The sequence below is a fragment of the Zea mays genome, chromosome 4, assembly GCF_902167145.1.
Source record: "Zea mays cultivar B73 chromosome 4, Zm-B73-REFERENCE-NAM-5.0, whole genome shotgun sequence".
Lineage (NCBI taxonomy): Eukaryota > Viridiplantae > Streptophyta > Magnoliopsida > Poales > Poaceae > Zea > Zea mays.
The window spans coordinates 66,742,542-66,768,642 of record NC_050099.1 but is presented as its reverse complement, the minus strand read 5'-3'; the positions used below and the strand labels follow the sequence as shown (position 1 = coordinate 66,768,642).

The window sequence follows — 26,101 nt, the reverse complement described above, 5'->3', positions numbered from 1 at the left end:
AACAAGACCTTATGATTGGATTTTACTGCCTATATACTTCGTGCTATAACATAGTAACGTAGTATATTTATATCAAGCATTCAAAAACTATACTAAAATGTAAGAAATTTGTGTCGACAAGAGATAGTTTTGTATTAGATAGTAGCATGAATTCGGCAGGTATTATATACTATACTTTCTAGTATTTACTATCAACAAATCTATATTAATCATGCTGATGATACCCTCTGACCAGGAAATAAAGTAAGAGTATATTTGTATCATATCTTATTTATTGTAAAGTCTCTGAAATGGACCGAATTATAATTCAGAGGGATCGGAGTAATAATTTATATATATATATATATATATATATATATATATATATATATATATATATATATATATATTCGTGTAACTTTCAAAAGCGGTATATATGTCTTTGAAAACATAGTACTAATTTGAATTTTGAATTCAAGCACAGGATGGCATGCGCGCAGAGACGATGCACAGATTAACACAACCCACTTGCTATGCTACTACTACATACGCCAAGTACACGGCCAACACCGCAACTGACGCAGCACGTAGGACCACGGGTCGACGACATACACACACACACTGGAGTACGTTGACAACGCTACTGCTACATCGATCCCCCAACGCACAGCTGGTCCCAAATACGATACGAGACGTCCCACAGCTGTGCACTGCAAAGCAGCACGACCCCTCCTGCTCCAATCCATCGCATTCCATTCACCCCCATATGGCCATATCCTGCAATATTCTAAAACTTCGCCGCAACCAAACGTCTCCACACGCACTAGCGCGGAGCGGCGGCAGCTACCTTTCCTCCATCACTTCTTCGCCTTCCTCTCCCAATCAAACCCTAACCCTACGCTTAGCTAGCTAGCTACACGTACCCGCCGCTCTCAAGCTAGACCAGAACCAGACCGATCGATCGATCGGTTTAGCAGGATGAGCGAGCGAGATGCGCGTGACGATGGGAACACCACCGGCCGCAGCGCGCCGGCCGCGGGCATCGACTCATTCTCGCAGCTGCCGTTCATCCGCCCTCTAGCCCGCGAGAAGCAGAAGCAGCAGCCGCCTCCAAGCTCAGGGACATCGTCCGGCATCCGGCTGTTCGGCGTCGACGTCCCACCGGACGCTGTCGTCCCTGCCCCGGCCTCCCCCGCCGACGACGTGGAAGAAGAAGATAGCTTTGTCAACGAGAGCACCGCCAACAACTCCGCTGCCGAGACGGCGGCAGGTGCTGGGGGAGGAGGCAGCGGCGACGGCGACGGAGTCGGAGGGGCCCGGCGGAAGTTCGAGTGCCACTACTGCTGCCGGAACTTCCCCACGTCGCAGGCGCTGGGTGGGCACCAGAACGCGCACAAGCGGGAGCGGCAGCACGCCAAGCGCGCGCAGTTCCAGACCGCCATGGCCATGCACCAGCACCGCAGCCAGTACTACTACCCGCACCCGGTCCCGGACCCCGCCCACCTCTACCCCGCCTTCGCGGCTTATAGACACCACCACCGCTTCGCCGCCGCCACGCCGCCGCCGCACTACCCCTCGTGGGCGGGCGCCACCAGCAGGCACTACAGCAGCGGGCCCGGGTCCATCTCGCAGCCGATCGACGGCAGCCCGGTGACGCCGCCGTCCGGGCTGTGGCTGCAGGTCCCCACGGGCGGCGGCATCCTAGTGGGTGGTGCTCCGTCTCCGTTGGCCGCCGCGCGACGTCAAGAACAGCCCGTGCAACCACTTCCGGTACTCGGAGCTGAGGAACCCGCAGTGGTGGGGCGGGGAGCTGCTGGCTCAGCGCCCTTCTCGCCGTCAACCTCCTCCTCGTCATCGCCGGCCGCTTCGCCTCATAAGCGCCCCGCCCCGCCGGAGAATGTGAGTTTGGATCTGAGCTTGTAGCCGCGAGAAATGACGGTCGATCGTCCGTACGTAAAATTGCTGGTCTTCCACAAAGCAAAATTGAGTGCCCTCTTTTTTTTTTTGGCCTCCTGCCGTCCCATGCTTGCAATTTTTCAGTTCAGCTTCTATGTCCAGAGATAATTAAGAAAACAAATGATCTTTCTCAACTGTTAGTTTATCTGCGCTTCTGGAACTGTTCAGTTCCTTTTTGAACAATTCTTTTAATTAGCTGAAATTTCGAACGGGAAAAGGGATTATTATTGCTGGTGAATGGAGTAATTGACAATATTAGATTCTGAACTTTGCTGTCGACAAACATAGCCTTCAATTTGTCGAGGTACATTCGCGACTCCGCATGCATGCAGCGCAGTTTCACTTCTTGAAAGATTTGAACTGCATTTGGAAGCACTGTATGTTTTCTCACAAGAACTCCGATGTTTATGTGATCGTCCGGTTTGAAAATTCTTTCTGAATGGCAAATTAAATGTTTAATCATCAGTCCCAGCACCTTAAGAAAGGAGCATATAGTCGCATTTTCTTGCACTAGTCTTGAGCACTCGATCACCATTGACTATCAAACCGCTGGTAAAAAAATTAGGTACTTCCAGTATACACCTTCTTCGTTGTTTTGAAGTGGGTAAAAACAAAACATTGTTTTTGGCTGTGACGTCAGAGATTATGGGATGCATGGGACCACTCTGATGAAAATTGTGCACTTCGTGAAATTTTGAACGAACTTTGTGAGAAAAACATACATGCAACCTGCATTTTGTGCATTATATTTGAGTTTTTCTATTTTAGTTAGTGGCACTTTGATGTTTATTACTACTTGTTTAGCTGGACTTAATGGTATGTTTACATGATGATGATGGATGCTCATATACTCATAGTGAATAACTCCCTCAATTCACTTCCGTACGTGTACCACAATCCATAAGATGTAGAACTTGTGTATATAAAATTATATAAACATTCTTATGCATCCCAACAAAAACTGCAATCTGCCTTTAACGAAAAGTGTGGAAAGCTGTTCTTCAATAATTGCATATTTCTTAAAAAGAGTGCAGCAGTAGAATAATCATATCACCCATCATCATATATGGGAAAGTCAAACAATTAATGACCTCTTTGATCAATTTCGGGATTCTTAAAAACTACTTTTGCTCTAGTTTCGAAAATCTGGATTCTTAACAAAAATTGGTGGTATTCTAATCTCCTAGTTTATAAGAATATGGCTTCGATCACTTATTAATTACTCTCACTGCGCCAGAAGAAACTGTGAGAAGTTAGATAAAAACTTCCTAATTTTTAAGATTCTGGCAAAAACTCTCAGAAGAAACTGATAAAAATTGACATGTTTGGTGGATCACACCTAGTTTCAAAAAGTCAGGTTATTTAAAAAAACTAGGATCGAAAGTGGCACTAAGCGAACTTTCAAGCTTAATTTTGAATCGTATACATAGGACACCTGATTACTTAAACAAATCCCTTTAGGGCTCCTTATCTGATGGTAGTTATGAATAAACAAGCAGCAAGGTGCAGCTCATATATAGGTTTACTAGCTAGTACAGTACAAGCTATTGCATTTTTTGATTATATATATAGTCGTACCCTTGGAATTTTTTATTGGTAATACTTTTGCATTATTCGGATGAGTAAAATGCATTAGCGGTCCTTAAAATTGGCATGTTGTATCACTTAGGTGCTGGAGCTCTCAAAACCAGGAAAACATGTACTAGAACTTGGTGCCCATCCAAAACCGTCCCCGGGTTTGCTCAAATCGGACACCGATCGTAGTGTGCTACATTAGAGTCACTTGGATCCCTAAATTTGGCATACAATGTCACTTGGGTCCTCATACTTGACATGTTGTGTCATTTAGATCCTTAAACTTTTATTAGTGCGCTCCAACGTGACACGCCATATCGTCATCCGATTTGAGCAAACTATGTTTCGGATGTTTTAAAACCATGTTACGGGACCCTTTTTCTAGTTTTTGCATGGGCCAACCAAGTTATGGGACCCGTTTTTCTAGTTTTTTAGTTCGAGGACTCAAGTGCACAACATGCTAAGTTCGAGGACCGCTACTGTATTTTACTCTATTTAGATAGTTTTCTATCTCTTAACATGTATCCTTACATTTCGGTTTTTAGTCGATATTAATGGAAATGCAGTGATGCGAAATTAACATTCAAATATAAAATAATGTGTACACCAAAGCATGGAATCACATTTACGAGCATTATTGATGTTAAGAGTTTACTACTGTCAATAAGTATTGCTTACTCTATCCCAAATTATAAGAGGTTTTTTCATACGTAGTTTTTACTATATGTATTTGGATATATATTGTATATATATAGTGAAAATAGTGTATCTAAAAAATCTAAATCATCTTATAATTTAGCGCAACAAGAGTGATTGACAACAATGATATAAGTACTTTCTCCAGTAAATATAATTTCATCAACTATTACAATCTCAAACCCCACATTATATATGTGATGATATTAAAATTTTAATGCTACAACGTTCTTCATGAATAATACTCTAACAGTACATAACTATTTCTATTAAAATACAATATATTTTTATAGATATATGGCTACTCGAGGTGGGCACTTCCAACGATTGAGCTGATCAACTTGCTCACATTTACCATGTCATCTAAGGCTATATTTGGTTCCACCCAGATAATCATTATTCGCTAAACTTAAACTACCTTAGAATCAAATAGGCCAGCTAATGTATTAGATAAACTTTAGCTAGAGCCCAGATTCTATTATCTTATTATATCTTCAACTCTAGCTAATGGTAGCTAATGACAATTAATATTGGGTGATTAACCTATATACTCATTATTGCAAGGAAAATAGACCACATGGATCATTATGTTTAGATTTTAGTGTTGATGGACAACATGAACATCTGGCCTAATGTTGTTTGCTAGTATGCAAGTAATAGTTCAAATAGATGTAAGATGGACTTGGACTTAGGCAAAGTGAAGGTCCTAATGATCAACACCTCAAGCAAGATATTGGAAGCCATTTTGAAGACTATATCGGTACTGAAAATATGGGGTACCCACTCCTGCTGGGTCTAGGTGGGACCCCTGTGGCTATCTGTAGCCATGGGATGACAAGTAGTCTACTCCAACTTAGAGTTTGGGCTCGGCATGCCACTAGCTCCGGGCCATCAGCGCCATCACACGCCGCGATGGTGGCATCGCTCGCCATCTACAATTTGGGGTCGGACCCCCGTGGGACGGTACCGGACCCCTACGTGTGCTATCCGGACCTCCGGCCAGAGGAGGTCTAGTGCCGCCACGTGTCCGAGCCATCACGGATAAGACCCGAACCTCCACAAGTGCCATCTGGAATCACGACCTAGGGAGGTCTAGAGCTGCCATGTCTGCATGTGTTCCCAGCCACTGCTCTCCGCCCAGGCGGGGGTGCGGTGTTGCCATGTGGCCCGAGGCATATCACGGAAGCTATCAAGCATCGCTTGATGTAGGCCTCTAACACGGGAGCCAACTGCATTAAATACGTGCAAGATGCCCGCCTGTTCACACCAGTGGCAGGCGGCATGCACCCTGTATTAAATGCAAGCAGCATGTGTAGTTCATAAGGCCTGGGGCACACCAGTAACCCACACATTACCGAGGCAAAGACCATTGACCCACCACGTCACATGGGGGTAATTCTCATCATGACTCTTGTTGTTCCCACTACAGCACCAAGCGGAGGGGACAGGATGACACCGCCCACCTACTCCCCTACGCAAGTCAAAAGCCAGCACACGCTACAACCTACGCGAGAGCCTTCGCCCACACGCTGACAAGACAGGGCAAAAGCGAGTCTGGCCAGAGGAGCAGGCACGACGACCAAGAGAAGATTCTTGGCCACCGCAGGAGAAGACGTTGGTTCACTAGCTCCATCCGACGCTCCGCGCTTCATATTATTGTATTCCTGGGCCCACTTGTCGGGGCCCAGCTCCCTTGTATGTGATTCCCTTAGCCTATAAAAGGGAGGGCACTTACGTAGTTAAGGAGAACACTTGACCAGACTCTATCCCATCTAGGGACTCGAGGACAGACAAACTCACTTGAATCCCCATAGAGGTATCTCTAACCGGTCCCATGCTTTCTCAAGCTCCCCTTCTACACTCACAAGTGTGGTAGGGCATTACCCTTCACCGACAAACTAATCAACAAACACTCGTATGTTCATGTGGTCATCTTCCTCTAGTGACCAAACCCCTGGTCGTCGGCCCCATTTCCAAGATTTGGGCCAACATTTGGTGCACCAAGTTGGGGGAATTCAGAATATGATTCTTCCCGCCTGCCGATGAAGTTCCTTTGACGATATCTAGTGCGCATGGGGCGAAGGCGTTCTACCTCTTGGCCAGAGTTGGCCCTCCTTTCTACGCCATTCGGCGTTAGGGGAAAGTCACACTATGACTTTCTCTACCTGCCAATGGATTTCAGGAAGGAGGCCAACACCGGCGATGCCTTTGTAAACCTGACCTCCCTAGAGGTGGCTTGCCAGCCATGGGGGCCCTACGGGGTCCACCACGAGCACTAGTGGTCGTTCAAGGGTGGCGCCAAGGCCTGCGCGACCCACTATGTCGGCCTACTAATAGGATTCGTGGCACCAAGACCTAACATGTCGGCCATAGCCCATGCTCCATGGCATTCAGGGTAGTCTTCGTCGGCCACCGTCAAGCTCTAACCTCGACTATTGCTAAGGCAGTACTGGCTGCTGCTTGACCTTCGAGTGTGACGCTTGTCATCGCTCGGATGGTTAGGTCGGGCCCGTGCCTTCTACCCATAAGGTAGCATGAGAATGAACTCTTCCTTTGTAATAGGATAGCATTTATCTGTGGTCTAACCTGGTGAGGCCCGCCCCCATAAGCCCAGTTTGGCCTGGTGAGGTTCACCCTCATAAACCCAGTCTGATCCGGTGAGGGCTGCCCTCATAAACCTGGTCTCTAGTGTCCATCACATAGATCTCATGTATCTTGTAATAAAGGAAGAATTTGCTCCCAGTTCAATCCTTGGGTATCGGTTCCATTACCATGTCTTTAATATATGCATGACGTTCCTTCTACCCCACTCGAGATTCTCACTTATGTTGTTATCCTAAAATCTGAATTATGTAACTAGCTTGTCGCTTAGTTTGGGAACCCTCTTGATGCTGAACAGGGACCGAACTGCTAGGGACTAGGTCTAGGGGAAAGTCCACGTCCTTAGGGGTGGTCCGAAGCTGGGTAACCGCTTAGCCTGATTCTTTTTCGTAAGCCTACACCCTCCACCACCCTAGAACAATTGACCTAGTACCTAGGACTGGGTCCCTAAAATTTTGGACCCTATCGAAATTTAAGGGCTGGATCCCGAAACTCTGTCCGGTAAGGTTCAGTTACATGATTCGATAGATTGAGCAAAACAAAGTAAGGATTGTGAGGGTACGCTGCTAAGCATCGATCCTGAACCATACCCAGGATCAACTCTCTGGTCTAAAAGTAGCACAAACAATTCATACTACCTCCTATAGAGCCTTTATGCCCGGGGGCTAGTAGAGAGAAATTATTGCCTTCGATCCAGGCTGCACGTACGCGAGGTCTAGATCGAGGGGCCTGTCCCTATAAACCTGGCCTACTGGCGTACGTTGTGCAGCTCATATATGCTGACCTTTGAAAGACTTGTTTACTCCTAGTTTTTGTCTTTGTTGCAACAATGATGTCTCATTGGCGAATCACTAGACATGAAGGTCGCAAGCATGGAGTTGCTACACAGGACTAGCATGCTTGGAGCATGGCGCATGTATGGCCTCACCTATGGATTCTCCACCTCACCCATGGTGGGCCCAGGGGCCTTTGTCGGTACCCTAATTATGGGTACTCAGACCTACTGGGTCTAGGTATGGACCCCTGTGGTCATCTGTAGCCATGGGATGATGAGCAGTCTACTCCAACTTAGAGTTTGGGCTCGACGGGGCCACTAGACTTCGAGCCACCAATGCCATCGCACGTTCCGACGGTGGGATTGTTCGTCATCTACAGTCTAGGGCTAAACCCTCGTGGGACGGTACCAGACCCCTGTGTGTGCTATCCGGACCTCCGGCCAGGGGAGGTCGGTTCCACCACGTGTTCGGGCCATCATGGATGAGAACTGGACCTCCACAAGTGCCTTCTAGACCCCCAGCCTAGGGAGGTCTAGAGCTGCCATGTCTGCATGCGTTCTTAGCCACTGCTCTCCACCCAAGCGAGGGTGCGGTGCTACCACGTAGCCCAAGGTGTATCGCGGTAGCAGCCAGGTGTCTCTTGACGTGGGCCTCTAACACAAGGGCCGCCTGCATTAAATACGGGTAGGATGCCCACCTGTTCACACCGGTGGCTGGCGGTGTGCGCCGCATATTAAATGCAGGTAGTGTGTGCAGATCGCAAGGCCTAGGGTGCGCCAATAACCCACATGTTACTGACGCGAAGACCATTAACCCACTACTTCGCGCAGGGGTAATTCTCATCATGACTCTTGTTGTTCCCACTACAGCACCTGGCGAAGGGGACAGGACAACACCGCCCACCTACTCCCCTATGCAAGTCAACAAGTCAGCCTACATTGTAACCTATGCCATAATCTTCACCCACACGCTGACAAGATGGGCAAAGGCGAGTCTAGTCGTAGGAGCAGGCACAACGACCAAGAGAAGATTCTTGGCCACCACCGGAGAAGATGTTGGTTCACCAGCTCCATCCGATGCTCCGCGCTTCATATTATTGTATTCTTAGGTCCATTTGTTAGGGCTGAGGTCCCTTGTATGTGCTTCCCTTAGCCTATAAAAGGGAGGGCACTTGTGTAGTCAAGGAGGACATTTGACCGGACTTGAGCCCATCTAGGGACTTAGGGACGGACAAACTAACTTGAATCCCCATGGAGGTATCTCCAACTAGTCCGAGGCTTTCTCTAGCTCTTAACAATAAAACACACAAGTGTAGTAGGGTATTACGCTATGGCGGCCAGAACCACTTTAAACCCTCATGTGTTTTTGTGTTCGTCCTTCCCATCAGGTGAACCCTAAGCTACCCCCCGTTCTTAGGATTAGGCGGGTGCATTCCACCACCCCGCTATAGTTTCCTCTCCGACAACATGCTACGAGTCTAAGACACTAAGAAGTAAAAGCCCAAACACAAAAACATAAACAAAGGTGAACAAACCATTGTTAAGAGAAAGAGGTGGCTAAATTGGAAGTGTCTCATGGTTTTAGATCTACTCAAATTGACGCGACTTCATATCTAACTTGTAGAGCTTTTTATTAGTTTTCCAAAAAAACTCATAGATAATCAAAATTAGAGTTAGAAGCTAAACGTTATGCCCATAATATGAAAGTGGATCACGCTAAAAAAAATATTCCATATGTCCAATGCTTCTATCCAATGCACACATGATATAAAGGTGACTCCATTGAAACACTAGACATGTTAGTGCTCCTAGTCGGTGTAGATGTCTAGTTCTCCTAGAAAAGCACCATAACGATCAATTTTAATGGTCAAATTGTTAGAAGTTCAGTGTAATATTCGGTGCTGTCACCAGACTTGTCCGGTGCATACATATATTGCAACAACTAGTTTTGGACTTAGGGCCTATAAATACCAACCCAACTGGTCATTTGAAGTGTGCGGGAGCTTAGAAACATATCAAAGGAATTGGTGCTCCATTGTAGTTCTCTCCACTTGCATAGGCCATAGTGGTACACATGGTGATTAGTGTAGATGTCATGTGAAGTGCTTGGGCTAGTTAGACCACTACTTATGCATTTGCTCTAGTTTTAGGCTAAGCATTTAGTTAGGTTTGCATACCTCTTACCACTTGATGCTTGCACTCAAACCATTGTTGTACTCTGAGAGGCTTATAGTCTTATGAGACCACACAAAACCACATTTATGTTGTGGCCACCACATTGTACTAGGAGGAACAAGATCCGTGATAGTTTGTCCAAAATCTCAATAATGAAGATGGAGGGGAGGGGTCCAAAGAGGTCATATCAGAGACCCACTTGCACGTTGGGAAAGCCTAGAGCCTATCCACAGAGTTATCTAACTAGGAGATGGACCTTTGTGGCGGACATCCTTGCGAGGTGCTCCAACAAGGTCTCGGAGGAAGTGTGGGCTTCTTGATACCTCAAGAAAAATACCAAAATCATTGGTAGGAGTTTGCATATAAACCTAAATTAAGCTTCTATGCTTTATTTATTACTTTCCTAGGTTATGTGCTTAGTTCCCTAGTTTGGCTTTCTAGGCAAGTGATAGGATTGGAACCTAGATTGCATAGCTCTTTTACGGTAGAGACAACAACACACCTAGATTGCATTCTTGACAGGTTTTGGTTAGGATAAAATTAGAGTCGTTAGTTTGAGAAATATATTTTAAAGTTGTTTAATTTACCTCCCCTCTTATGCATCATGGTCACATCAAGTGTTACTTTGACAACACTAACATTCCCTATTGGAGTGCTAGAATGGCTTGTTAGCTAGAAGCGGTTGATCTATGTGTTTGGAGAGTCACTTGCGATTCATCACAACAGAGATGGTGTCGATGTGTTTGGGTAGTGGGTCACTCATCCACTTGAGACAATGAATAGGGCGTTGACCAAAAAAACTTAGGCAGTTTGGGGCGTGATTCCCAACATAAACCCATCATTAATGCTACTTCTCGTGGGAGATCTTTTGAGGGTAATCGATAAACTAGAGATTAGCGCAAAATGAGCCCCAGCACCTCCAACAATAGCAAGTTTGTTCTTTGCTAGGACAAGATAGATGAAGAAAATGTACTAGAAAATAGGAAAGAAAGGGGGAATTACCAAATATGCCTCACAGAGGTGGGTGAAGATGGCAATGTGTATAATAGAATTGGGTTTGAGATGAATAAGCTTGATTTAATAATAATGGAGTTGATCTCAAATGAATTAAGAAGCGTAAAGGCCAAAACCATGCATCAGAAAGGAAGATAAGATGACAATCCCATTAGCATCGGGCATGTGATATGTTTCTTTACCTAGGATTTTGCACTAGATTTATTTTCTATTGAAACGATACTGCCACAATCAGAGCGTGGAGATCCTTGGAGTTGATCGTGTAGATAGAGGTAGCCATGGTGGTGGTGTGGGATATGGTGGTAGTGGTGAAAATTAGGCCAAGAGAGCTCTCTAGAAGGTGAAGTGTTAGATGCGATGAGCGCTAGAAGGCAAGAATGCAAATTGATGACCCATGGGAGTCCAAGCACCACTAGGTGATTCTTTTATAACAATCCATAGAAGCTAAAGCACCACATGATTTTCTCTTTTATGCAGCGACTGAGAAAGCTGAAGCTATAGAAAACAATAGAATTAGATGTGCTATCTAGTGAAGCGCTGACTCCTGAATAGTAAGCCAAGTTTATAGAGTCAGGGGGCTGCATGATAGAGTTGGGGACTCGGTCAGAAGATAGGACAACTCGACACAATATGATCAAGATTATCAAAAATATTCAAGATAAGAGTCTTACATGTATGATTCAATGACTCAGACAAATAAGATTCAGGGGCTACTATCGCTGATATGTACCATGGGTAATAAGACCAAGCTTTTAGATGATGAAGGTTAAAACAGATGGGTCCATGGCTCGGCTAAGAGCTTAGAGATTCGAATGCCATGATAGAAGGAAAGCTTATCACGAGGAGGATTCTAGACGGATAAACATAGCAAAAATCTTAACTGATTAGGAGATATGATCGAGATCCTAATAAACATGGCATAATGGCAAGATCCAAATAGATAAGGAAAAACATCTACAAAGATATAGTTTAACTCTATTAGTTTGGGATAAACTCAGTTACCATCTCCATCTTATATCTAACCCAGATACTCATCTTGTAAATCATTGTCCCTTCTTTATCTATAAAAGGAGACCTGAGGGAACCCTATGATGGCAGATCATCATCAAATCATAACACATCCATAGAATACAAATACCATGCCAAACAGGACATAGGGTATTATCTCATCTCGAGAGCCCAAACCTATATAAATCTTCATGTCTTCCATGCCTTTACCTTCAACTTTCGATTACGTGAATTACCACATATATTCACTATCAAATAATTAAGAGACGATTCTGAATACAAACCACTTCTGTAAATAGATTTATAGATGTTATTGTCTTTCTTAGTGGTCTTTATAAATTCAATTACTAGAGGCGACTAGAGCCAACCTCTATAGTACAGAAAAGTAAGGGTGGTTGAAAGAATAGCCTCTATAGAGGCCTCCCAACCACATCTACTGTGCAAAACTATAGTAGTGTTCCTTTGAGCTTAGATGGGAGGTCTTGGGGACGATAATCATGGTGGTTGTAGCATGTTTGTTTGTGTGCTCGGCAGTGGTGGCGCTGTCGAACAGACTAGACCAGGCAACCAAATGACAATAGTTAGAGTAGGATAATGGTAGTGAACTTTGATGTTTTCCTTGTATTCAGTACGATGGAGGTAGAGGGGGCAGGCGGGGGTGGAGGGGCGACCAAATAGATCGTGCAGGGGAGTTGCAAGAAGATGGCCTAAGAAAAGATCAACTGAGGCATTGGATCAAGAATTCAAGATCCTACGTGAAAAATTGTAAAAACTAGGCACTTGTGTTGCAGTACATCCTAAGGTTATCTTCAACATATTATTCATATCTATCTCTTAAGCAATGCAAAACAATGCAGTCTACCGTGAAAAATAGTGCTTTGTACGACCATATTCATGATATGTTGGCCATAGCCTAAGGCTATATCTAGAAGCTTACTTGTTCTCATCTACTATTTCAAACTCTACTTTATAAATAGTGCAGTTTACAATGTAAAACAGTGTTTTGTATGGTCATATACACGATCTGCTGGACATAGCCTAAGGGATAGTTTTTATCTCTCCTCTTGTATTTTGGGATGACAATGGACTCTTAATTTTACACTATAAGATTTAAAGAACATATCCGATTAGGACCGGGCCTTATTTCTATTCATTTTTTGAATTAAAATTTATTTAGGGTCCTATAATTTTGTGAAGAATCATTTGGATCGCGATCAATTACCACCCTACTTGTATTCCTTCGTGTAAGCAAAATATTAAGCTAGATTTTTTTATTGTTGGTTACCTAGTGTATAAAGCATTTTTTGAGCGAATGGCGTGTGTTAACCGGCAAATTTCCGCGCACATTTGTAGCGTAGGAATAATGTACATATAAACTGGTTCGATTTGTTTGCAAAATTGATCAGAAAATTGAAAAGAAAAAATAAAACCATGCGGGGCATCTCAACGAACTAGTCTTGATTTCTTGTGAGAGAGAGAAGCGAACGAATGGCCAAAGAGGCGGCTCTGCGCGTTGCTGCGGATCTGTCAGGATGGCAGGTGCTGCCCACGCAAACCGCCAAGAAACTGATGAAATACACGCAGATAATATACTGCACGTCTGCAGGCGACACTAGCCAGGCCAGCTTGCTGACGCTACACGTACAGGGCCACACAGCAGTATACGATACGATCGAGTGGTCCATGCGAGCACAGGCCTTGGCAGGTTCAGGAGGCAGCTCGCGATTAATGCCATCAACAACACTACTGGTAGGCTGTCCGGAGCTGTTCCCAACATTTCTCCTCCTATATATCCAATGTTGCCTCACATTAGTTAGATCCCTCTCTCTAATTTTCCCTCTCCTGCAGTCGTTCACCTTCTCCATACAATCTATCATCCATTAATATATAAATTTACTCTGAACTACCACAACTACCTCCATGTGGGCAGGCAGCGAAGCAACTCGCGGGCCTGTTGAGATGGCGGCTGTGGCGGCGATTCACCTGACGAAGGTCCATCTACTGAGGTTATCGCATGACGTTGCGAGCACGAGAGATGGGTAGACGAAACAGGTTGACGCCGTGTAGGGGGGCGCTTGATCTAGCAGGAGAGAGGAGTCCACCGGATAGGGGGTCGTAGAGGGCACTGCCGCGGCGATTAGAGGGCAACTGTGGCTTTGTAGGAGAGGGGGAAGTGAAGAGGCAACCGTTGAAGGCAGCAATATGTATCGTATTTTGTCAGTTCAAAAAAATGTTGCTATAAAATTTTAATCGGTTAGTTTTTAAAAGTTAATTCAGTTTATAGAAATTATTAGCAGTATCGATACCTTCTAGTAATTTTTTTATAAAATAGATCTTTATCTATCTAATGATATTAACTACATAATATAAATATTAAATTTTTTATATTTAGTTAAATTTTGAAAACGTTTGATTGTTTGTTAAACAAGAGCGGCAATATTTTTATCACACAGGAAGGAGTTAGCTAGCTGAAACGGTATATCTACTAGAGTGCCTGTAACGTGTACCAGCTGCTATATAAATTAAACTGCGGACTGCTCCGGCAAGGGCACTTCTGCCCTCTGCATCTACAATTCTGCAGTAGGCAGGCAAAAGTTCGGATGTCCGGATTCATGAACGGACATATGGGTTTATTTTTAAAATCTATCTCTAATTGAACAAGCCCTACATTGGAACCTGATCTTTGCATGTTCAATTTTTTTGAAACAAACCAAGGAGGAGAGCAGCCATTATATCAATAAAGAGGAAGACCTATAATAGGCAAATAACAACCCACCAAAGATGAATATAACAAAAACAACTGCTACAATAAAATCTACGCCCACCCTACTAACAACAGCAACACCCTAACAACAAGAGCACAAGACAAAAAAAAACTCAGTAGAACAAAGACAAAATCTAATGAAAAGGCAAAGAAACCTCCGCCACAAAGTCCCAAAAGGCATGACCTTTTAAACTCAAAAGCTTCTTGAGGAGGTCGGGTGGCAACAAACTCCTTTAGATGGTCTGTGCATGCTTGAATTGAACTCTCGTTGGGCTTTCTGTCAATCCCCAACAATGCCCATATCTTTAAACACACTACATTGTGCAAGACGGGCACTTCGACGAAGCGAAGAACTATTATAGGACTTACATTGATGCCTAACTGTTGTAGTCGATGGTGAGGGGGGAGCTAAAGGAGGGCATGCAAGATCCTCATCCTCTCTAGCTTTGGTGGATGAAGAAGACATTGTCTCTATCGAAGGATCCTCTAGCAGTCGAGGTTCTGTATTATCCTCAACCATAGAAAGAGAAGGACCATCTTTGATGGTAGTAAGAAAGATTGGATCCTCAAATGTCATTTGCGCAACCAAGGTTGCTTCCACATCATCTAATGCGTCCTCCACCAAAACATGTTCTATATTGTCCTCAATCATAGAATGAGAAGGACCATCTTCGTTGGTGGTAAGAAAGATGGGATCCTCAAAAGTAGTTTGTGCAACCAAGGTAGCTTCCTCCTTGTCTGATGCATCCTCCATCAAAACAACATCCTCAACAGAGGTGACAACTTGAAGCAACGTGGAGGTGTCCGAAGGCACCTCAATGTTCTTGAAAGCTCTCTTGTGGGTTCTGGTTGTTTGGATGACAACCCAATTAAAGGACTAACAGGTGTGCTAAGTGTTGAACATATGCTTAATGCAAAGCTAACAGGGTTCAACACAAGTGAACAGGTGTGGTGGTCCAAAGACTGGAATATCTATAGATAATGGACATCACAAGTAAGATGGACATTTCTTAAGTGAGACTCGGTGTGCGTAACTCAGAGACAACCGATCAAGCCAAGTATGGAGGCAAGAAGTGCTTCGAGGTACCGAGTGCACGGGAGAAGGTCAAGGAGATCGAGGAATCCAAAGCCTGGGGTGAAGAAGAAGACTTGCAAAGTCAAGGTTGATCGAGTTAAGAAGAGTTATGGTGCATCAAGGATCACTACATAAGGACATGACTTACAACTAATGAGGTAACATCTACAATTATGTGGTGTAAGTCATAAGGTTCAAGATCAAGCTCAAGAAGTGAACAAGGTCACTAGAAGGAGTAGTGTCAAAACCAGAACTAGAAGCAGTCCAAAAGAGCTAAGTTTACTTTCACCTTTAGTTTGGGTTGTTCCTATGTTTGGATATGTTCTATGTGACCTTTGCAAGGTGTCGTAGCTTGTGTGTATTAATCTAGATCAAGTCAAGTTGACTTGATGGTTTTGAAGCTCTGTCTAAAGTAGATCAGAAATCCTAGAGTAAAGAGGTGTGATCCCAAGACTTAGTCAATTGTTTTAGTGGCTAACTGTGTGTGTCTAAGTGCTATGGATCATCCCAAAAGAAGACAAATTGGAGTAAAGAAGTTGCACCAGTCCGTGTGCATCAGACAGTGTCCGGTGCCCAGGCATGTCCTCGGTGAACAGGCCGCTCTCGGGAAGAAGTTGGGGGCACCACGGCTATAAATCACCGGATTGTCTGGTGTGCACTAGACTTTCCGGTGCGCTAGCCGCACACCTGACCAACGGTCGGCCACGCAACCAGTGCCAGCCACGTCAGCCAAGCCAACGGTCATCAACTCGCACCGGACTGTCACAACGGACAACCGGTGTACCAAGTGGCTGAAGGGTGGCAATGGTCGGCTTCACCAGGAAAGGAAGGAAATCAGCTACTGCTCACTGTCCGGTGTTCACCGGACAGTCCGGTGAACACGCATACAGGGAAGGCTGATTGCTTCCCATTTGAAGAACCAATGGCTAGGAGCTCCCTTGGGGATATAAAAGGACCCCCTAGGTGTCCATCTACAAGTGTGGAACACTCCCAAGTGCAGCAACACTTTGTAGACTCATTGCAAATCATATTGCTCTCCCTCTCTTGTGTATTTCTCTCTAGTTTGTGTAGAGGTGCACTTATAAGCCTTTAGAGAGAGGGGAAGTGCTGCTGAGAGCAAGATCAAGATCTTGAGCACTGTTACTCTACCGGAATGCTATCAAGAAGGTTGTAAGCAGCCGCGGCAACGTTGTAACAACCATCAACATAACAAGGATTAGGCAAGCATTTCAGGCTTGGCCGAACCTCGGTATAAATCCTTATGTCCTGCGTGCTCTGTGCTGTGACTCTTGTCTTGTCTCTGTTTCTGTTCTTTGTCTCTTGCCTTATTACGGTGTGCACTTCATATACTATTATATGTTGTATAAGTTACTTGTGAAGTGCAGGACTCCCTGAGACAGGAACTTCATTTCCGCTGCCACCTACTCGAAGCATTCTTCATTCTGTCGTGATCATGTCTTCGAGTAGAGTAAGGTTTTAATTTTTACAGTGATAAATATTATTCACCTATTCACCCCCCTCTAGGCGACATCCAGATCCTATTCCTGGGCAGGGGGAATTTTCAATTGGTATCAGAGTTAGGCCTCTCCGGTGTTGAACTAAGATGTTTATCTCTCAATCACCATGCTTGCAACATCTTAGTTGACTCTCTTTCTAGATGTGCTTATTTTGCCATCATGAGTAGTGGTAGTGATTTATTTGTTGATGCTCATGATCTATGGACTAAAATTAAGTTGAAATTTTTAAAGTCCATATGCACTGCTTCTGCTCCCTCTATAGCTTGTGGTACTAACTTGTCCAAGGGAGAAGAAGAAGAACGATGGACACCAAGCGATGAATCTACCTCACTGACATGTTCATCTCCCACTTGTTATAAATGTCTTGTTGCTAACGATGGTAGTAGAGACGAAAGTGACGATGAGGAGGAACATGATGATAGCAAGGATGAATCTACATCATCACAAGGTACATTTCCCCATATTGCTTCCACTAATAATGATGACAGGGAAAAAGAGACCGATGATGTGTGTGAGGAAGAAATTCGCTAGTTCTACACCAATCTCAACAAAGAAGACAAGATGCTCTTGATGAAATTGTTGAGAAGAAATAAAGAACAAGGCGAGACGCTTCTTAGGCTAGAGAAGACACTCATGAAAACCAACAACAGCCTAGAAATAAAGACCAAAGAACATGAGGAGCCAAGGTGCTCTCATGATAATTTGGTCCAACGGTATGAATCTATTTTATTTGAGCAAAGAAATAATAATGATGTATTATATGATGTTGCTCAACTTAAAACTGAAAACTCTATGCTTAAGAGTCAAGTAGAAATGATAAACTTAGAAAAACTTGTTGTAAGTGAAAAGTATGATATGCTGTCTTATTCTCATAATGAATTAGTTGATGACCATATCATGCTTGATATTGCTCATGAGGTAGTAATTACAAGTCTAAATTCATGTGAACCTCATTCTTGCACATGTGACAAATTAGTTAAAAGTATTATCATGTGCTGACCTGTACTGCCCCAAGAAAGGCCAATCTTCGATTGAGAAACAAGTTGTAGGGTCAAAAAGAAAATTGCTTGGGAACAAGAAAAGAAGACAATTGAGGAGAAGGTGCCATGCTCGACTTACTCGAGATATCCATGAACATGTAGTGAAGAAGCTCAAGGAAGGAGAAACCGCAGCAAGGGTCAAACTCCATGAGAAAGAAGTTCCTAAAGCAATAAGTGAAGCAATCAACATGAACAAAGAAAAAGGTAAAGATTCAATTAGTCATGTTGTTTGTATTTATCATCTCTCTATGTCATCCAAGAGGAAAAAGGAGATGCTTCAAGTGCAAGGAATTAGGCCACTTCATTGTGTCTTGTCCACACAAAGACAAGGATGAAGGGATGAGGAGATGTTTTGGATGCAATGGTAAGGACCATACTATCACTTCATGTCCGCTCATGAAGAATCAAAGACGCGCAGCCTCCAAGATGACCGTCACTATGAAAAAAGACAAACAACAAGCGTCATGTCAAGTTGAGCAACGCTTCTGCTACATGTGTGGTGACCAAGGTCATCTACGTAAGGTATGTAAGAAGGCTAAGGTTTCTAAGCAAGTAAATTTATCTCAATCTTTTTCGCTTAGGAGACCCAAATCATACACTTGTGCTAGATCAATAATGAGATCACCTAGATCCAGCACGAATGCTATTTGGGTACCCAAGGCACTACTAAATGATCTCTATGGACCCATCCAGAGATCGGTACCAAACTGTGCCAACTAGATCATGCAGGTGCATCGAGATGGACTCGAGACCTTGGGAGAGCTTAAGATGGTTAATCTATACTATACTTAAAGCACCAATTTCAACGGTCGTCCTGCGTCATCTTTTTACAAAAAAGTCCCTACATTTCTTATAAATCAACTCAGCGTAAAATATTAAAAAGTAATACAGGAGGTGGGATTTGAATCACACCCTGATGGAAAGAAGGGTGGAAGACACTGGGCGAATCGAAGTTGCCTAACCAGTAAAACATTATGCTCAGTTGTTTATAATATTGAATATAAATTATACATATGTATATATGATTTTTTGTAAAATAAAAAAAATAATCATGCCAGGTCGGGCCAGCACTACAGGCCGAGGCTATGACCCAAGCATCGTACAACGCTCGTGCCGGGTTGGCCCAGACACTATTAAATGGGTCGTGCCTCAGGCTGACGCGCCAGACACGGCCCATTTGGCCATCTATACCTCCGCCCGATAATCATGGTCCTCGCCTCAGTTGCCACCACCTCGTTCGCCATTCAACTTCTTTTCTCTCTCCCCTCATGCCTCCACCTCCGTGCCACCCCATTCTCGGCAGAGGGCGTAGGAGCAGGCGCCTCCTCCCCATATTCGTCTGACACCAGCCCCGACACCGACTCGTGGAGTGGCTATTGCACGTCCATGAGGACGTTTCACATCATGCGTGCACCATCGTTTTCGCCGTCGTCGGACGTCCCATTCGTCTTCCCGGCCTTCACCCTGTTCTTCCTCCCCAACCCACTGCCTCCGCCCATGGTCATAGCCATGAGCCGACCGACGCTCGTCAACGCGGGTATGAGGCGAGTCGTTCATGATCATGGCCTTTCTCCGTGCGTGACGTTGAGGAGGACATGATGGCGCCTGCCACGCTTAGGTTATCTTAGCGATAAGGAGTCCAGGTCTGAGATATTGGACAACTAAGGCCCGTAGCGTGGCAACAATCGGCATATACGGAGTTGGTGGTGGTCTTGTGTCGCTTCGGCGGGTCCAGGGCTGGGAAGACACTCGCATTCTCTCGCCCTTCTCGGACTGACTCCTGGTGCGGGTGCCTCTCGGTTTGGAGCTGCTCCGGCTGGGCTTTTTTCTCCACTTGCATGCTCTCTCCCTATATATCTAGCGGTATACTACCTATGTCACCTCTAGATGCACATGTCTTCGTCATGTCCTTCTCCAGCAACGAACAGGTATGCCCGCCTCTTCCCTTCCCCTCCTGCTCTACGAAACCTTGGAAGTGGGGGAGGCGAGGGATGAGGGTCTCTGTTTTGCTGCCTATGGTACCCGTGCGTTCATAAAAAAATATTATGCGAAGATCGGAGACAATCAATAAAAAACCTTGAGATATTTTTGGTGGATAATTTACGTGGGTATTGTTGTGAGCCGTCGCAACGCATGGGTAACCGACTAGTTCATCTCTATACTTAAGCTATCAACATTTTGTCTATTTATTGACCCAAGGTTGAATTATTGTGCAATACTAATCCCATGTTCATCTCGAGTTGAATAAGTTGTAGTGGTCCTTAATCAATATTGGTGAATCAAGCAAAGGACTTTGATGAGAATCTGCATCTTGCTCTCCAAAGGATTGTACCAGTGTATCTTAAGTGCATTATTTTCAATCGATATTGCTCTTAAGTTGGTTTGTCTTGCGTGACCTATCCTTGGAGTGATTATACCTTTAATATTTCTTGTTGTATAATGTCATTCATTTTATGTTCTTGCAATCCATGTTTCTCAATATAAAAATCATGATGTGTTGTTTTTGATGATTATGCATCAATTAATACTAACCTATGTGCAAGCATGATAGTCTTGTTTAGTCCATGTTCCCATGATTACTTTGTCTTGGTACTCTGTGTATGCTAAAACAAGAAATCCATGTTGTGTCTCTAATGCACCCTCTCGAGCTATGAGGTGCATGAGAAAAAGGAGCCCTCAATTGGTGACAATAGGTGCTCTCACTCCACACTACCTAAAAGAATGGATCTCATGGCATTCAGGTAAAAGGCAAAGGTTTGGAGAATGGAACTAAGCAATTTCATTGAATATCTTGATGTTCGGTTGATTGTGATCATAGCTATATTCTTGCCTTTCAATTGTTAGTATCTTGGCTTAGGTGCTTTATGCTTTAATATGTTGTTTCCTTTCATTTGGTGTACCTAAGAAAATACTTCTTAATCATGGTGTGCTTAGACATTGTGCTTTATATGTATGATCCTGCCTTTTAAATTGGTATATGTGTTGCAATGATCATCATGTGTGAAGCGTGCCTAGGTTGCTTTTAAAATGTTATATATCTTGAGGGATGCATTGTTTCCACTAGGCATAAGTTGTATTATGTCATCTATTCAATTGGTATCTTTTTGTGATGCAATTGATATATTATGCCTAGACCAAGGTATGTTGTGATCCCCTCTAGTTTTGAGGATGCTAGAATGTGCAAGGTGCAAGTCATTCAAAGACTTGATGCACAACTTTAGGGGGAGCACAAATAACTTGTGTCTTTTGAGACTAACTGTTTCTTGAGTGATCCTATATAGTATCAAGGTGGAAAAAGGGAAGATGAGCAAGAAATGGAGCAATTAGGACTTGGGTACCTCCACAAGTAGAGTAATTGGTATCTAAAGTTGTGAGTAATTGCATATTTAAAGATTGCTCATGCTCTATAATAGTTGGTGATCTTAGATGCTTGTCGTTAAATATCATGGAGCTATGTTGGTGATAATCTTTCATTTGGTAGCCTCGGTAGTATGCTTCAATTGGTATCTCGTGGTGATCACTAGAATAGAAGTTTCCTCTTGTGCCACAATACTATAACTTGTTCTATGTTTGGTGTCTTAGCAACAAGAAAAGGTCAGGATAAAGGATCAGGCACAAGTGTGAATGAGCTCCCTAGAGATAAAGCTTTCAAGATGGAAATCTTAAGTTGATGACAAAAAGGAACTCCGCCTACTTAGATGGAAAGTACACCGTCACATGGTAAATGTACAAAAGGAGGTATTGATCTTTTTGCGTATTTGTACCTTAATTTCCCTCCAATGCTTGTGTTGCATATGTTTAATGTGTAAGGGGGAGTAATGTTAGTGTGTTGCATTTTCCATGCTTAATACCCTGTTGTCCCTTGACATCATCCTATGTTCTTGCTTGAATATGGTTTTGGTGTTTGATGTCAAAGGGGGAGAATTTGTGCATTAAACCTTACCTCGATCTAAGAGGAAAGCTTATATTAAGGGTGAATATATCTTCAGGGTGGAGATTAATTATTTTTGTGCTAAAGGACTCAAAGGGGTTTCCTTGAGTTCATGTGATCTTAAGGGGAAGAATGTGTTAGTTTTGTTGATAATCCTTATCATATGCTTCTTGTTGTATTATATGGTGATAATGCATAATTAGTGCTTCCGTTGATATGAATCAATTGATATCTATTGTGTTTGTTGTTTATCTTGTGATAGATATTCGTGTGGTTCTAGTGCTTTAACTTGGTATCTTAATGGTGAATAGTGGTAGGTTGATATTCCTGTGGTATATCCATTTAATTGGTGTTTAACTCTGATTCTGTGCATTTGTGTGTCATACACATCACGGTTTTATTCATGACACAATGCATCCCATGGGTGCTAAGGTGTAGTAAAGCTTCACAATTAGCCTAAGTATGTGCAATTTGGCATATAAGTCCAAAGTTGAGATTTTAATGTAAGCACATATTTAGGGGGAGCATTCTATAACTTAGAATTCAAAACATTGTGCTTTAAATCTTATTCTTGTGTATGCTTTAATTGTGTTGCCATCAATCACCAAAAAGGGGTAGATTGAAAGATCTCTTGTGGGTTTTGTTGGTTTGGATGACAACCTAATTAAAGGACTAATAGGTGGGCTAAGTGTTGAACAGGTGCTTAATGCAAAGTGTTGGGGGCCTTCGTCTTCCGAAGGTCCTCAAAAACATGATTAACAATGTTTCCCAAGCATAATATATGTACCGGAACATTCGAACTCGGGATGAAGCTGTACACAATATAGAAAGCGGGGTCGGAACGAAGGTTGAACCAGCGCTGAAGCTATGCGCAAGGAAGCTTCGGCTCAATAAGGAACCGACTTAAGGAGGAAAAGGCTATCTAATCCTCGACAGATTGTTCTTAAGTCAATAGTGAATATGAAGGGCATGAATGTAATTTTACACAAGCTGCGTCTTGTGCCTATAAATAGATGAACAGTACCCCCGTACTATAGACACTGACTTGTACTCGCTCGTGCGTCACGCTTGTACTTTTGCCTTCTGTCAAGCCAAAGGTACAAATGTAATTCAATATTGTCGGGGACAATAATTAGGGGTACCCCCAAGACTCCTAATCTCAGCTGGTAACCCCCATCAGCACAAAGCTGCAAAGGCCTGATGGGCGCGATTAAGGTCAAGGCTCAGTCCACTCAAGGGACACGATCTCGCCTCGCCCGAGCCCAGCCTCGGGTAAAGGCAGCCGACCCCGGAGGATTCACGTCTCGCCCGAGGGCCCCCTCAAGCAACGGACACACCTTCGGCTCGCCCGAGGCCCAGTCTTCGCAGAGAAACAACCTTGGCCAGATCGCCACGCCAACCGACCGTATCGCAGGAGCATTTAATGCAAGGATCGCCTGACACCTTATCATGACGCGCGCTCTTCAGTCGACAGAGCCGAAGTGACCGCAGTCACTTCGCTGCTCCACTGACCGACCTGACAAGAAAACAGCGCCGCCTGCGTCGCTCTGACTGCTGTGCCACTCAACAGAGTGAGGCTGACAGCAGCTAAGTCCAGTCTCGGGCGCCATAGGAAGCTCCGCCTCGCCCGACCCCAGGGCTCGGGCTCAACCTCGACGCTGGACGACGGACTCCGCTTCGCCCGACCCCAGGGCTCGGACTCAGCCTCGGCTCCGGAAGACGACGAACTCCGCCTCGCCCGACCCCAGGGCTCGGACTCAGCCTCGGCTCCGGAAGATGATGAACTCCGTCTCGCCCAACCCCAGGGCTCGGACTCAGCCTCAGCTCCGGAAGACGACGAACTCCGCCTCGCCCGACCCCAGGGCTCGGACTCAACCTCGACCTCGGAGGGGCCTCCGCCTCACCCGACCTAGGGCTCAGACCGACCACGTCATAGGGGGGCCATCATTACCCTACCCCTAGCTAGCTCAGGCTACGGGGAACAAGACCGGCGTCCCATCTGGCTCGCCCTGGTAAACAAATAATGATGGCGCCCCGCGTGCTCCATGACGACGGCGGCTCTCAGCCCCTTACGGAAGCAAGGAGACGTCAGCAAGGATTCGACAGCCCCGACAGCTGTCCTTCCACAGGGCTCCAGCGCTCCTCCGATGACCACGACATCACATGAACAGGGTGCCAAAACCTCTCCGACCGCCACGACGACATGTACTTAGGGCTCTAGCTCCTCTCTGCTAGACACGTTAGCACACTGCTACACCCCCATTGTACACCTGGACCCTCTCCTTACGCCTATAAAAGGAAGGTCCAGGGCTCTCGTACGAGAAGGTTGGCCGTGCGGGAGAACGGGCCGACGCATAAGGCTCTCCCACGCGAACGCTTGTAACCCCGTACTGCAAGCGCACCCGACCTGGGCGCAGGGCAACACGAAGGCCGCGGGTTTCCCCCTTTGCCTGTTTTCTCCCCCCCCCTTCGTGCTCCGTCTCGCGCCGACCCATCAGGGCTGGGACACGCGGCGACAATTACTCGTCGGTCTAGGGACCCCCCCGGGGTCGAAACGGCGACAATTGGCGCGCCAGGTAGGGGCCTACTGCGTGTTGACGAACAACTTCCCGTCAAGCTCCAGATGGGTAGTCTCCAACAACCTTTCCAGCCCGGGACGGTGCTCCGTTTCGGGAGTCTTGAGTTCATGTCCCTCGACGGCAGCTATGACATGATACTCCTTCCTCCGCCGCGCAACAGCGACAATGGCGGCCGTCAGCCCGCCCGCCGGTGGCGGAATCAACGACGTCTTCCCCACGTGGCGGAAGAACAACATTCGGGTTTGTCCCGTCACCTCCCCCACCGACGGAGGAGGAGGCGGGGCAACCATGGCCAAGCAGGAGGCGGCACCTCGTCGGCTGTCGAGCAAGTCGACGATGCCGGCGCCCCAGCGGGGGACACGTCGGGCTTCGACCTTGCGTCTGAGACGAAGACGAGCGTCGTTTCCCCGCAACACACCAACCCCAAGCAGACAAACGACGCCAGCACGCTTGTGAAGGACTTGCTAGGCGTCGCCCTCGTACCCGAGACAACGGTGCAGTCCGCCCCTGACGCGACTTCGTCACCGCCCGTCGACCAAGAGGTACCGACCGATTCCCATCTCGTGCCTTTTGGATTCAGCTTCGACCCACCAAGCGACCTCGCTTCGGTGGAAGCCTTCATATAGGCATGTACCAACCCTCCGGGGTACCATATGCGGTCGCCCTGGGACAGACTGACGGCCGTCTCGACCTACGGACCCTCGGGTTTCGAGGAAGATGACGAGCCCGACTTTTGTTGGGATTTCTCTGGGCTTGGTAACCCCAGTGCCATGCAGGACTTCATGACCGCATGCGACTACTGCCTCTCTGATTGTTCCGATGGTAGCCGCAGCTTCGGCGACGAGGACTGCGGCTGTAACACCCCTGGTGTTACTACAACTAAAACTTGAGCATGACATCATGAGCATTGGCATTGCATATGTTTGACACACCTAGAGTGCATTCACTAGGCAAAAATTTCAAACAAGTTGTGTTGTTTAAAGTGTTTTGCAAAAAGAACCCTGTTAATGGACTTAACCCTAAATAGTGGTTAAAGGGGGTAAAACTGAACCCAAGTTAAGAAAACCTAAAGCTTTAGGGTAAAAGTCATAAAATGACCCTAAGAATAAACTTGAATCACTTTTATACCCCTGGGATACCAGAAACCCTAATTGGAATCCTAGAAACCCTGAAACCAAACCCTAAGGGCTTATATGCAAAATTAGTCCACTTTTGGACTAAAGTGCAAAAACCAAGCCAAATAAGTATCTTAAGTCCTTTGGTTCACAAATATGTGGACTTGAAAGCAAAACCCTAAGTTTTGGGTTTATTTGCAAAAAGTACCACTTGACCTCTATATAGTCTAAGTCTGGATTTCAGTGATATTGGCTCAACTTTGGAGCCTTGTATCTTTCAGAATATAGGGTTTTTGCCCTA

At 45.2% G+C, this 26,101-nt stretch overlaps 1 protein-coding gene across 1 annotated transcript; it reads left to right on the top strand.

The window, feature by feature from the left end:
• The first annotated feature begins 723 nt into the window (after positions 1–723).
• LOC100275104 (Zinc finger protein) lies at positions 724–2,198 on the top strand. The gene has a single exon (NM_001149283.2). It carries the CDS (start codon positions 958–960, stop codon positions 1,900–1,902), a length of 945 nt encoding a protein of 314 aa, NP_001142755.1. The 5' UTR covers positions 724–957; the 3' UTR covers positions 1,903–2,198.
• The last annotated feature ends 23,903 nt before the right edge of the window (positions 2,199–26,101 follow it).

Coding starts and splice junctions, on each gene's coding strand:
- LOC100275104 (NM_001149283.2), top strand. CDS start 958: ATGAGCGAGCGAGATGCGCGTGACGATGGGAACACCACCGGCCGCAGC.